Source organism: Mustela putorius, unplaced genomic scaffold (genome assembly GCF_011764305.1).
Source record: "Mustela putorius furo isolate JIRA1106 unplaced genomic scaffold, ASM1176430v1.1 tig00003853_pilon_pilon_pilon, whole genome shotgun sequence".
NCBI lineage: Eukaryota > Metazoa > Chordata > Mammalia > Carnivora > Mustelidae > Mustela > Mustela putorius.
Genome location: NW_025422005.1, coordinates 84,209,401 through 84,224,289, shown reverse-complemented (window position 1 = coordinate 84,224,289; position 14,889 = coordinate 84,209,401). Strand labels below are relative to the sequence as shown.

Below are 14,889 nucleotides of genomic sequence, written 5' to 3'. Positions count from 1 at the left end.
ATTTTTAATTAGTTTGGTTAAAAAGGACCATTCTTAATATTATTACTATAGGCCACTTGTCAGATATCTGGGGCATGTGAAGGTGACCAACTGTGTGATTTGAGGAGGATGAAATATGGGGAATGAGGCAAAAATTCAAAATAATTTAAAATTGCTTAGCACGTTTGAGCTTCTGGGGCTCTCTCTCTCCCCAGGACTCCCTAACTCCAGCCACAGTTGCCAAGCCCTACAGAACTGGTTCCAGCTCCCCACAAGCTGCAGTCATACCGGGAATGCTAATTAAAACAGAGAAGAGGGTAGGCGGGCCCTGTCACGGAAATAATAATCATATCTTGGATGCAGGGCTGTGGGAGACTTCCTGCAGATTTGTAATTCAGAGATGATGCTCTTGTATCTCCCCGCCCAAATTCTTTCTTTTGCCTCCTGGCCCCAGTCTCAAACCATAAACTCACAAACTCTGATTCAGGCATGTTCACTTGAACTCCATTCCTGCTCCAAGTCCCTTGCATGGGAATCTAGCTCTGCTCACATACATTTGATCTGAACCTGGCTTCCTCTACGTCGTCTTGACACCCTGGATTCACTCTGACTTGACAGTCTGGATTCTGATTCATGATGTGCTCATAGAAATCAATACAAGAGGCAGCTGAGTAATTCATCAATAAACCCCTCCAGATAGTGGTCGTTGGCCTGCCCATTACCCTGTTTTCCACTTTCCTTTTCTGCCTATCCTTACCTAGCAATGACTCTCCCCATTCCTTCTCCACCTGATCATCTGGAATTCAAGATATAGGCCCTTTATTTCTACTTTCTAATTCCTAGCAGCATACTGGTCCTGGAGAGGAGTAGGCTTCAGTGGGAAAACCCATCCATTTTTACCTTTGGAGAAGGAGCATCTCCAGACCCTCAGAGGATGGGGTTCTGGGACCTTATTCTCTAGGGAAAGCTGGACTATCCTCAGAGGCACGAGGCTTTTCACAGAGGATATATGCCCCTTTGTCCAAAGCAATTGTTACATTAGCAAAATTGTTCCCTGAGATCAGCTATATGTCCTGAAGACTTCTTTTCTTGCCTCAGTTGTGGCCTCGCTAAAGGGCTTATTCGTGGCTCACCATCTCCAAGTACCTTGATCAGTGGATCAGAGCCTGGGCATTAAACCAGGCTTTTCCTCTAGTGGGAGAGAAGGTTATATTTAATTATTGTCTAGATATTAGATAAAATGACCTATTCTCTTTGAGCTGAGAGGTTACAGGTAAAGTAATTTTTTACTGACTTACTGGGAATGAATGTGAAGCATTCATATTGGTGTGGTATACTGTGTTTTGACTTCTCAACTTGGTTTAAAAAACAAAAAGGTCTGTGACTCAAACATTAAGATGGTCCCAGGCTAATCAGAAGAGATACGGGTTTAGATTAAAAAAAAAAAAATAGGGGGAAAAGTTAGAGGTTATAACCAAGGAAAAATAGTCATGATTCAGTTCTGTATGGTGACATTTCCATGTGCAGTAGCTTCTGGATGAAAACACTCCAGAATTGAAATGGAATCACTGATGTGGCTAAACTAATTTCTGAAGAGTTATCCATTCACAATAGCCTCCCAACATTTATTCTCCATTTTAAAAAACAAACACACATCCAGAGAAACCATTTTAAAGTAAACTTATGCTTCCACCACAGCTAAGACAAAAATATACTAAAATGAATGGCATGCTAACTCTCAAAATAAGGACTATAACTGTAAATAACATATTACAGATACAAAGCCCCAATCTTGGTGTTTTAGCAGTTTTTTTGTATAATGTAGAACTCATCCTGTACCTGAAATTATACATCTAAATTATAGCTTTAAAAACTTAATATCTGTAATTAAATATAACATTTCTATTTGGGAAAAAATAATTCCTTTCTTTGTGGTTCCCCACACCCACCAACGAATCTGACGGCTCTTCTAAGGAAGGAGTTGAAATTGCAGCCTCCGGCATTTATGTTGGGCTCCAGTCCAACCCCATTTCTTCTTTTGGACAGGCAACAGTAGAGAATTCCTTCCCCTACCATAATCTGCAAAGACAGGATGGTGTTCAGAATGGACCTGATGGGTAACAAATGAATTCTAAGTTATCTCTTAACACATCATCGGTTCAACAAGAAAAAGGTTTTTTTTTTTTTTTTTTTTTTTAATTTTACTTATTTATTTGACAGAGACTGATCACAAGTAGGCAGAGAGGCAGGCAGAGAGAGGCAGAACCAGGCTCCCCGCCGAGCAGAGAGCCCGATGCGGGGCTTGATCCCAGGACCCTGAGATCATGACCCGAGCCAAAGGCAGAGGCTTAACCCACTGAGCCACTCAGGTGCCCCAAGATATATTTTTCTATAAAGTGTTAGAGATGTGAGCAATTTCTCCTGAGTGGTTGAGCGAGCAGTGAGAAGCAGCAATCAGGGCACTGTGGAGAGCGCTAGTTGGATCTTCTGGGTGCCTATGGACTGGTCAAGGGTGAGATATGGTCCTGGCATTTTCTTGCGGTTGCAGCACTCAGTCTTTGGCCCTTTGTTCAACAGTATCCAGGGATGATGGCTTATTGCTTAATTGCACAGTTACTGATTCTGCCCTAATTCTTAGAGTCTTGGCATTTCATCTCTTATAGCACAAAAACAAGATGGCTGGGTGGGGGCAGGGGAAGGATAAAGTTAACACCAGAGCTAGGATTAGAAAATTTTACTAACATATCATTTCAATAAGCCAATTCAGAATTGAGCAGAAGGTTCCATCCATGGAAAGCATGCATGGGGTTAGAAAGCTGAGATCTATAACCAAACTGTCCAACAAAAATTTCTGTGATGATGAAAATATTTCCTGTCCTTTCCAATAGGGTCGGTCATCACTACCCACATGTGGCTATTGAGCCTTGAAGTTTAGCTACTACACCTGAGGAGCTGAATTTTTTATTTTATTTCACCACAATTAGTCCAGTATTTAAATTTCAAATTATTTTAGACAACAGAAATAGTCACGTGTGGCTGGTAGCTATTTTGTTGGAGAATGCAAATTACAAGAGAATTTAGGTAAGCAGGGTACAATTTCTTAGGCATAAGATTAGAAAATGTGTTTACAGGGGTGCCTGGGGGACTCTTTCGGTTGAATGTCTGACTCTTGATTTTGGCGCAGGTTGTGATTTCAGGACTGCACACTGTGCTCCGTGTGGGGCTCTGCGCTAGACATGGAGATTCTCTCTTAAGATTCTCTCTCTCTGGAAGTGGAGATGCAACGTGGGAGGTTTGGCGGGTAGGAAAAGAATAAATGAAACAAGATGGGATAGGGAGGGAGGCAAAGGAGAAGAGACTTAATCTCACAAAACAAACTGAGGGTTGCCAGGGGGAGGGGTGTAGGCAGAAGGTGGTGGGGTTATTATGGACATTGGGGAGGGTATGTGCTATGGTGAGTGCTGTGAAGTGTGTAAGCCTGACGACTCACAGACCTGTATCCCTGGGGCTAATAATACATTATATGTTTATTAAAAATTTAAAAAAAATATTGACCTGGAAGACCAGGAGCAGCTACTGAGGCGCTTTGGCCCTCCCGGCCCTGAGGCCTGGTGACCTCTGACCCCTGCAGTCTTCTCACCAGGGCTGGGGGGGCGGGGACGGTGTTGGCAGAGAATTAATAAAGTTCAGGCCTTTTGTTTAAAAAAATATATATATATTGAAAAAATTAAATAAATAATTTAAAAGATTCTCTCTCTCTCTCCCTCTGCTCCTCCCCACCTCATGCTTTCTTTCTGTGTCTCTCAGGAAAAAAAAAAAATAAAGAAAAAAGAAAAAGGAAAAGGAAAAAGAGAATGTGTTTACAATGGACAGGAGCGGTAATGTAATATCAGAAAGATTAACAGATTAAAGGTGTTAAGTTAAAGAAAAGTATATTTGCTGTAGGATTCTAGGACATAGGACATCAGGGAAGAGACCCAATGCATTTGGTCATCACTTCCTTCACGAAGTTTTCCTTGAAACACCCAACACCACCCTAAACTGAATTATATCTTCTTTGTGGTTTCCTTAGCACCTATCCTTCCTTTTTAGTATAACTCAGTGAAAGTGCACTTCAGTTGTTCACTTGTTTGTCTCTCACTAGACTATAACCCGCTGAGGGAAGGGCCTTTTCTTTTCTTTCTTTATTTTTTTTTCTTTATTTTTTTTATTATTATTTTTTTAAAGATTTTTTTAAATTAATTAATTTATTTATTTAGAATGAGAGAGCGAGAGAGAGCATGAGAAGGGGTAAGGGCAGAGGGAAAAGCAGACTCCTCGCTAAGCAGAGAGCCTGATGTGGGACTCCATCCCAGGACTCCGGGATGATGACCTGAGCCAGGGCAGTCACTTAACCAACTGAGCCACCCAGGTGCCCTGGGAAGGGCCGTTTCTTATTCACCCTTTACTCTCACTGTCTAGCACAATGGCTGCCATTGTGGGGTTTGCATTTGTTAACCTTCAATGTGGGATGTTTGTTGGCTGATTGGGCATTCAGGCCCTTAATCGTGCTACAAAAGAGAAGCAAGATTTGAAATTATGAGTCTTATTTACGTAAAAAATTCAAATATTTAAGATCACCATGCTTAAGAGATTGATTTGAAATGCGACATTGATTTGTAGACATGTGTGGAGCTGAGAAAAGTTGAATTACAGGAGATACTGGCAGTCTTAGAAATAAGGGATGATGTCACTTTAAAGGTCATAGTCATGATAAGGGGCTCAAATAGATTTTCTAAGGGAAACTTCCCAGTTCTCATTACTAGCTTAACATTTATTTTATGAAGTATTTAAAATTATAGTTTTTTTTTTTTAAACTAATGACAGCCTACAACCTTCTGTTTGGAGTATTCAATCTGTTATATTTAATTCTGTAGGTATCACGGTATGTATACAATTATAAAGAATCTTAATTTGTATAAAAAATAATTGTTTAATGGAATCAATAATCATAAATGTGTGAAAATCATGTGGCATATATGATAAACATCTTGAAGATCAATTGTATTGAAATCACCAAAAGGAGGGTTTTTTTTTTTCAAATCATTTTAACAGTGAGTTAATTATTTATACTTCTTGAGAAATATCATCCTACACTATTACTTTAAGTTAGAAACACAGTAGGTCTTGTATTCTGCATAGATAGATGTGACACAAAACACCACACACAAAACACCACACAAAACACCACAAAACATAGAATAAGATAGTGGTTATCTAAAATTCATCATTTCAAGAGAATTAACCACTCATTCCTGAAATGCACTCTTGCATGGTTAAAAGATATTGATTTTATCCTCACTTCCTCAAAAATAGTTCTGCAGATACTTTTTTTCTTCTCTTTTCAATTATATGTGTAATGATTCACATTTTGTCCAGGAACGTTAAATTATATAAGAATTTATTTGTGTAGTGCCATTAGGGAAAAGTGTCTTAGCATACAACACAGTAGTCATTATCTCAAATGACCTTGAGATTTCAGGCATTTTATTTTAGTTGTTTAATATGTTCAAGACTCATATGTCAAGAGAGTGCTTTAATACTATTTGGCTTGATTATGGATAGAGGTTTCTTGTCATTATTTTGACATCTCCCAACTGTCCTCTCTAAGAAACACATCAATTTTCTCCTCACACTTCTATTCATTTAACCTTGATCTGTATGTCATTACATGAATTTTCAAAGTGGTTCAATTTTGTCCAAAGATGGAATTTTCCTCGGGGGGAGGGGAGATGCTTCCTGATGTATTTCTAAATGCGCCTGCTTGTTTCCTCATTCTGAATGGCATGCTGGTTGTGCTAAAATGTGGTTTCAGAGTTTAGACTCTGACAATAAAATTATTTGCTGCTTTTGTCATTTGTAAACAGAAAACAATTTCTGACATGTATCTTTTCACAATATTCTGTTTAATCTGTACACAGGCCAAAAAAGAATTTTTTGTTTCTTGTTGAATATCATGGGGAGGTTTTTGGAAGAGATTCTGAAATGGCTCTGCTTCAGGGGAGACACAGTGAGAAATATATTTTTTTCTATTAATCATATGGGCACTGCCCTAGGAATATCTACCACAGGGAGAACTCACAATGAAAAAGTCTTTATTGGGGCATCTGGGTGGCTCAGTCCATTAAGCGTCTGCCTTTGGCTCAGGTCATGATCCTGAGTCCCAGAATGGAGCCCTGCATAGGGCTCTCTGATCAGTGGGAGTCTGCTCCAACCTCTCCATCTGCCCCTCCTCTCCACTCATGCTCTCTCTCTCACCCTCTCTTTCAAATAAATACATAAAAATTTTTAAAAAGTCTTCATTGTGGAAACAGCAAAAGAGAATGACAAAATAGTATTTATTATAGTGTTTAAATCTGTAGTGAAAGTCTTTTGGAAACCCTAATACATTTAATATTGTGTAAGGTTCCCATCTAGGATCTATAATCAAATTCCAATAGAATTCTCCTATAAAGTTAGATATATTTATCCTTTAATAAAATGTAATAAAAGTTAACTTCCAGCGAAGAGAAAGTATACATTTTTTTCTATTCATACAGATTACATGAACATTTAAAACTGCTGTTTTCCCTGAGATACAATCTCCAAAGGACTGAACAAAATGCTTATTTCATTATTACTTTAAAGTAAATGAAAAGTGAGCATTAAGGATGAAATTTTTCAATTCAAGGGCAATTTCAGAGACATAAGAAAATGTATTTCACAGACATGAAAGGAATTTTTATAGTTTCTGGTACAGCATCACGAAGACAGGTTATTTTTAAAACGTCTCTCAAAGCACTCTAAAAAATCTGAAAAGCAAACATTACGTGATGTATATTTAAATGCCTCTATCAAAAATCAGTTGATCTTTTGTTCTTGTAAAGATTCTTTTGAAGAATATTGCTGACATGAGTTCTTTTGTTTTTCACTTGGTCTCCTCTCCAGATGAGTGGGTGAAAACCATGCCTCCCTTCACAGATGTGGCCTTTATTTATTTTTTTTAATTTTTAATTTAAACATTATGTTGTTAACATACAGTGTAGCATTAGTTTCAGGTGCAGAATTTAGTGATTCATCAGTTGTATGTAACACCCAGTGCTCAATTACATCAAGTGGCCTCCTTAATGCCCATCAGAACTGGGCTTTAAAAACCATTTCCACATGAAGGATTCCTCTTGCTTCCCCTCCTCCCTCGCCAACCCATTTTCTAACAGGTTAATGCTACATATACATAAAAAGAAAACAGCATCCTTGAAAGTTGGCCATTAGAGTCTACTTGCTATTTTTCACCTTTTCACCAAGAGGGGAAGGAGATTAGAATTGTAACTATGTAGCAAGATTAGAGACAGAATTAGGGGCATGGGACAAGAGGACTACAGATCCCATAACACCAATGTTGAGAAAATAAATATTTTGGGAGAAATCTTTAAAGATAGAGGAGAAAATGAAATTGGAAAGAGATCTAGAAGATGCATGATATGTGTTTGAGAGAAAGGTACGAAAGCAATATTTAATGTGAGCAAAGTCAAGATTTGTTTTACACTGAGTTGGTTATCCAGAGCTACGAACCCAGTGTGAAAGAACCATGGACTCCTTGGAGTATTGTGGAGTTCTAAGTGATATGGGGGGATTTAGGGGATCTCAGAATATAAATATTTTCCTAGTTTGCCTCTTGTTCCATTAAGAGGCAACTATGGAGGGCCCGTGGAGATCCTGAGATTTAGTGGGTCCTTTGTGGGAGGTATTGACACTGGGTTCCCCACGTCCAGCTTGGTGAGAGACAGACATGGCAGATTCTCCCTGTCATTTCTCAAGGCTCCAGAAAGAAAGCTTTGGCCTGGAAGCCCCAGAAAACATCCTTAGATTGCATCTTAAGAATTTATTAAGGAAATGGGGGAGTCACAGATACAGGAACACAGTGATAAGGCCAAGGTTGTTGAGCTCAGGACATCTAACAGTGTCAGCAAAGGGATCAGTGTGAGATAAACGGGGTGAGCAGCAGCAGGAGTCACAGCTAGACTTGTCTTCCTAACAACTTCATAAAATACCCTAGGGAGGAAAGGCTTCTGGATATAAAAAATCATTTAAATGAATAAATATCAAACATAGTCTCGTGTTAAATATCAATACAGTCATGAATATTTGTACAGAATTTTGTTTTATTTCAAGTATTCTATTACAATAAGTTTGAGGACTACACCCCAACTAGGATAAATGCTTTCTGGTGTAACAGTTTAAAGCTTATATTCTTTTTGCTCTTGTCTAATGACTGATGATACAGATTTTTTAGTAAATCGTTAGAGAAATGACAGGAAAGTGCCGTTATTCTGAGCAATACTGCCCTTTAGGTAAGTTTTATTAGTTTGAATCGCAGCTATTTCCAAGCACATCATTAAGAGTTCCGATCACACTAGAGTTAACTGGAGTTAAAATAACTCAGTTTATTTACAAAGTATTGGAGACCTTTTAAGTATGATAAAGTTCTGTGGAATATTAAGTTCTGATTTTACCTTCTGAGAATGTTTTGTATAATTTATTTTGAGTGTAAACATACACTATAAATTAATGTAGGAGAAATTTTGAAAAAACAAATTCATAACTACATGAAAGTATAGACTTTGGAAGATTTATGTATAGATTTTTCTAAAATTGCTGATGTGTTGAACCAGAATTGGCCAATTCATTAGGGAATCTTGTAAAAACTCCATTCAAGTACAGCTTTTCATTTAATAACCACTTCCTCTGACATTCATGAGCATGATAAAAGCAAAGTAACAGTTCCTACTGGTAGAAATAAATGATGTTAACCTTGAAACATGTTTCTTGACCTTTATGTGGAATTCTGGGGGCAGAAGAGATGGTAAAAAGGCCTGTCCAGTCTTATTTATTAATGGATTAATGAAAAATGTGTTTACTCATAATGTGTAAGTTAACAAACTAAAAAGGATTATGTTTTACATTCAATTCCAGTAGGTTAGGACATTTCTTTATATTATATATGTAAAAATGCAAATGCCTCTTTTGCATCTAAAGTATTTTATGTTTAGTTTGTGTGCGCATGTGTGAACCAAAATGCCAGGAATGTGAGTTGTGTCCTTTTTACTTTATAATTGTTGGTACTCAGTGCTCATAATCAATAAAAAGTGCTAATCCAGTAAAAATATGAAACTGTGATATCAACATGCTATTGAGAAGAAAGTTCTTGGCCATATAATTATTTGTTTTTCCCCTCCAGCTTTCCAGACTTCAGATACCAAATCAACACATTAATTAGGAAATATATCAGAAATGTCATATTAGCTATTCAAGGGGAATTATGCAGTTACAAACATTTTTTAAGAATGATTTATAAAACTGAACATTAGAGACCCATTAATTTTGCAATTATACATCTTAACTTCTAATGCCAGTAATTAAGTCACGGGATTTTCAAAATATCCCTAAAGACATGACCTTTCTTTTCCAAGATTTCGAGTTCACTTTTTGTTTGTTTTTAACCCATTTATTACACAAATGTGGTCATTCTTAGTTTGGGGAGAATGACAAATATAATTTGGGGGCAATTCTTACCGTAATTGCAGGTCCAGCAAAAGCCAAGCTCAGCAACATGAGGAACGGAATTGCCTCCTGGGTTGGTTCAATATAGGGCATGCTAAGACTCCGGTCATAGCAGCTAAATCCAGAGTGCACGGGTTTGAAGACATCCGTGAGTTCAAGGAAATACAGGCTAACCACCGATGATGCCAATATAGGCAACTGAGAAGGAAGGATATAGAAGAGCAATTTATTATTGTGCACAGGTCATACATAGGATCAGTGCATCTTTAAGTGGAAACAAATGGCTACTTCCCCTTCTCTCAGCACTCTCCTCTGATCTCAGACTTAACACCTTTCATAAATGCTATGGCTTCTACTTTCAGAACATCTAATTCCCCTGCCACCAGCCTCCTATGAGCCCGTGTCATGTCCCTCACCTTTGCTCTCAGATCACGCCCTAACTGGTGGTGTACTCTCACTCTTCTCTCCCCACCCCGCCTATCCACTTTCCACCCAGAAAACCAAGGGGTCTTTGGAAAAAAAAATTTTTTATCATATCCCTCCCGATCATAACCACTCTAAGCGCTTTCCATTCTACCTGAAAAAGATCCAAATGTCACATCATGGAATACCAATTTCTGCATGAACTGGCTCTTGTTTCAGTTTCTTACATCATTCTGTATGATGTTTATACAACTCCCAAGCCCCTGCCCCCTATAATCTAATTGGTTTCCACACATCTCCTGAACAGTTGTATACATTTTTACCTAGTGTCTTTTGCATTTGCTGTTCCTTCTTCTGTTTGTGCTCTTCCTCTGGCTCTTGATATAAACTGTTTTCTTTTCATCATTTAATGATGATTTCCTGTCACCAGGCCCCCCAATAGACAGACAAGGCCACACAGGCTCTTCCCGGCGGCACTGGGCCCAGGAGGAAGTCAAAGGTCAAAGGCAGAAGGAATAGTGAAGATGGTGAAGCCCACGGGAAAACAAAAGCTGAGAGTCAGAGTTCAAAATCTGTGGTTCCCAAGGACAAGAATTGTGCTGCTTTTCCAGCCAAAACAAAGGAAAACCTCATCCCTAAAGAGGTCATTGTCCATGTGGCCAAGGAGAGGCCCAAGGCCAAGGCTGCTCCTCCTCCTGGGGTGGTGAGCTAAGACGGTACTTGAACCCCTGGTCAGGAAGACAGAGGCCCCCAACGGCTTGAGGAGGCTGGGCATGCCCACCAAGCCCTTATTGTCCAAATGGACCAGTAGGAAGGCAAAGGCTGAAAGCTAGAGCTGCCATGGAGACATGGAGACCCTGCCTGAGTTGTTATTCCTCAACAAACCCTCACTCTATTTATTTCATTATAACCTATTTATCAACAAAGGCTTTTACACACACACACACACACACACACACACACACACACTCACACACAATAGCCCTTGATTCATCCTTCCCTCTCTGCCCTTATCATCTTGCTTGACACTCTTCATGGCATTGATCATCAACCAAAATTACCTTGTCAATTTAATACTTCACCTGTTTATTTTTCGTCACTCTCTCCCCGTCTCCCACAGAAATACATCCTCCATGAAGTGAGAGTCTGCCAGTGATGTTTATTTATTGCTGAGTCAGGGCACAAAATTGTTCCCGGCATGTGGTGGGCACGTAGTACATCATTTAATAACTTAATACTGCAATAAATACTTGTTGATAAATAACTAATTGAATAAGTTAAAAATCAGACTAGAGTTCCCAGATTTAGTAATGAAAATACAGGTCACCCAGTGAGATGATAATTTCAGATAGGCAATGAGCAATTTTTAGTATAAGTATGTCCCATGCAATATTTGGGGGATACTTAAACTAAGAATTATTTGCTGTTTGTGTGAAATTGTAATTTCACTGGATGTCCTTTAGTCTGTCTGGTTAAGTCTATATTACACATTTACCTTCAAGACTGTGTATTATGGATTCAGTTATTTATTCACTCAACCTACAATATCTCATGTACTATGTGGATGCGAGCTATAATATGGTTGAACAGGACATGGGCTTGGCCAGCAAGATTATGAGACACCTGCTGTCAGCTCAAGAGAAAATACTGCAAGTACATTGATGGTAGACCTCTCAGAATCTGAAAATTCAGTTTAAATCGCACATATATTAGGAGTTGCTTAGCCTAAGGCTGTGTTATTTGTAGTGGATACAATATTTACTTGACTAAACAGAGCAGATTTTTGATGAAGACATTAATGACCATTCATCATATCTGGTTGTTCAGTTAAAAAAATAAATTTACAAAACAAGATTATGCCTTCTATTCCCAAGAGTCTTTTTATAATGAGGTGAGAATTAAGTTTATTAGAAAAACTATTTATCTATAGAGATTAATCTGGCATTGTCCTGTTTTTCAGACTGATGCTTTTCAATAGAACAAAAAGCACATCAAAACACTCACATTGGGGCACCTGGGTGGCTCAGTGGGTTAAAGCCTCTGCCTTCAGCTCAGGTCATGAATCCAGTGTCCTGGGATTAAGCCCCTCATCGGGCTCTCTCCTCAGCAGGGAGCCTGCTTCCTCCTTTCTCTCTGCCTGCCTCTCTGCCTATTTGTGATCTCTCTCTCAAATAAATAAAATAAAAAATTAAAAAAAAAACCACATTTCTCTCATTAGAACCCATGATCGTTTGTTCACTTCAAATATCTGATCATTTCTCCCCACCACTCCCCTCTCCTGTAATACACAACTAGGAGTTTTCATTCTCAACCAATAAAACATCACTTCATGCTGCATGTGTGTGATTGAGATTTTTCATTTAAATCCACGTAATTTTTCATTTAAATCCACTTAAATATATTTTAGTTTTAATTTAACAAGTAATGCATATAGCCCTTACTATGTGCTGTGAAGTTTCTGTTTTAGAAAGATTAAATAATTTTATTAATTTTAAACTCATTAATTTAAGACTTTTGATTATGATATAATGTAGGTGCTATTATTATCCTTGTTTTTAGGTGAATAAGCCCAGTCTTCTCTAGTAAGTGGCAGAGGTAGGTTTTGAGCCCATGAATTGTAGCTCCAAAATCTTACTTCTTAACCACACTCTATGCTTTTTGTTTATTTTCAAAAATGGGATTAGAATTTTAGGACAATGAAACACAACTAGCTTCAATTAAAGGGGGGGCTATTTAGCTTAAAGTTCTGTTGTCTTCCCTAGTAAAGACATTATTTGCCATTGAATATTGTGGGTGATTCCTTTAGAATCTGCTTAACTGTACCAGTGAAGATATAGCTGTGAAATGAAAGTTCTATATTGTGCGTGTCTGTGTGTGTACATGTGTGAATATATATATGTAGATAGGGAGGGACACTCTGAATTCAACATACTGTAGTCAAACCAGGCGGGTCATATGGTTTTCAAGGGAGGTTCTAATATCAGCTCTCCCACTCACTACCACCAATGTGACCTTGGAAGTGTTTTCCTTAAATCTCAGTCTTCTTATCTGTGAAGTAGGTACATTGACAGTACGTAACCATCATCACAGGCAGCTGAAAGGATTAAATGAACTAGGGCAAGTAATTTTTAACAATACCTAGAATGAAGAATAGCTTATAAATGTTAGTAGTAGTATTATTGTTGCTGTTGTTATAACTATTAATAATATTATACTTGTCAAATGTCCCCTTTTTTGTAATTCTTTATATGGTAATCTATTTTGAAAGTAATTTCCTCACTCTTAATTCCCTAGCACTTCTTTTTAGGAATTTGTTTTTTATTTATTTATTTTTTATGTGACAGAGCACACACAAGCGAGAGAGGAAGAGAGAGAGCGAGCACGCAAGCCCAACCAGGGGGGAGGGGCAGAAGGAAAGGGAGAAGCTGACTCCCTGCTAAGCAGAGAGCCCAATGATGCAGGGTTCTAAGATCATGACCTGAGCTGAAGGCAGACGCTTAACCAACTGAGCCACCCCCACGCCCCTCTTTTCAATAAATTTTTATATGCTCTTCTTTACTATCAGTTGTCTACTAGGTTAGTTGGAGCCTTTGCTCTGCTTCCCAAACGAAAATCTCCTTAAAGTGGGGGCCTAATCTTACTCATTTCTACACTTCCACGAATATTACATATCAGAGTGACTTCTAAATATATATGTATATATATGAATATAACAAATTAGTTTTTGAGTAAAAATTAATTTCCCTCAGTAATGTTATGCACTTTAGTCATTTCAGACATCAGCTTTCTTTCAAGATTTTTCCTAGTGACACAGTTTTTCTACCCATGTATTAATAGTTTTTACAGTTCTAAAGAAACATATTTCAAGACCCTCATTTGTTTTCAAAATAATCATATTTTTCTTCTTTTTGATGTTTGTTTCTCTGGATTTTTAAAATATCTTTTACTCCTTGTATTCTAATTTGTTTTTAAGAAATAGTGATTTGGGTATGCCTGGGTAAGCATCTGTCTTCGGCTTGGGTCATGATCCCAGAGTCCTGAAGTCAAGTCCTGCATTGGGCTTCTTGCTCAGCCGGGAGCCTCCTTCTCCCTGTGCCTGCCACTTCCCCTGCTTGTGCTGTGCCTCTCTCTCTCTTTCTCTCTCTCTCTGGCAAATAAATAAATAAATAAATATCTTTTAAAAAAGAATGATTTGAAAAAATATTTATAATATTTGAGAAAAAAGTAATTTTATACATTGTGGTCCTATAGTGTATTTTACTACCAGACAACAATGAATTAGATTACAATGCTTCCTCCTAACATACTTATATTCAGAGGTATCCTTCATCTTTTGAAATATTCATCAACAAAACTTCTTTTTCAATGGAAGAACTTTAACAGATGGTACACACTAATTTGGGCACACATATAGCATTGATATATATACATAATAAAATTGCACAGACATCTTTCAAATGCATTTAAAATGAGATTTTAAAAGAGATTTTAAAAGATCCATATAGGCAAGAATTAAGAATTTTATTCTCCACTTATGTTGTAACCAAGAAAAAGTGTGAACTAGCTCTTTTTATGTAGCAATACAGAGGAGGGAAATTACCTGAAGATTAGGAAAATAGTTTAAAAAAAAAAAAGAAAGAGATCGATTCTTATAATTACCATCTGCTAAGAAACTTGTGACTAAAAATAATAGAAGCAATTTTTAAGAGAAAATTACAACAGTTTTAGAAAACAAGGCAAACTAAAGAAATGTGTTTCAAAAGATTACATTTGCTGGATAATATTGATTTCTTGAGGCCTTTTTAAAAAATCAAATCGACGGTATGTATCAATTTTAGCAAAACATTTTATGGAATCTATCATGACATTTTATCTAGGTCAGATAACTTACTTGCTTTTAGCATGTTG

At 37.6% G+C, this 14,889-nt stretch overlaps 1 protein-coding gene across 1 annotated transcript in view; it reads right to left on the bottom strand.

The window, feature by feature from the left end:
* The window catches only part of PLPPR4 (phospholipid phosphatase related 4), a 41,362-nt gene that overhangs the window by 8,494 nt on the left and 17,979 nt on the right, over positions 1-14,889 (bottom strand). The window contains exons 2-3 of the mRNA XM_004752532.3: positions 9,571-9,756; positions 1,929-2,058 (exon numbers count right to left, since the gene is read on the bottom strand). Coding sequence (XP_004752589.1) covers positions 1,929-2,058; positions 9,571-9,756 — 316 coding nt within the window. The remainder of the gene's footprint in view (positions 1-1,928; positions 2,059-9,570; positions 9,757-14,889) is intronic.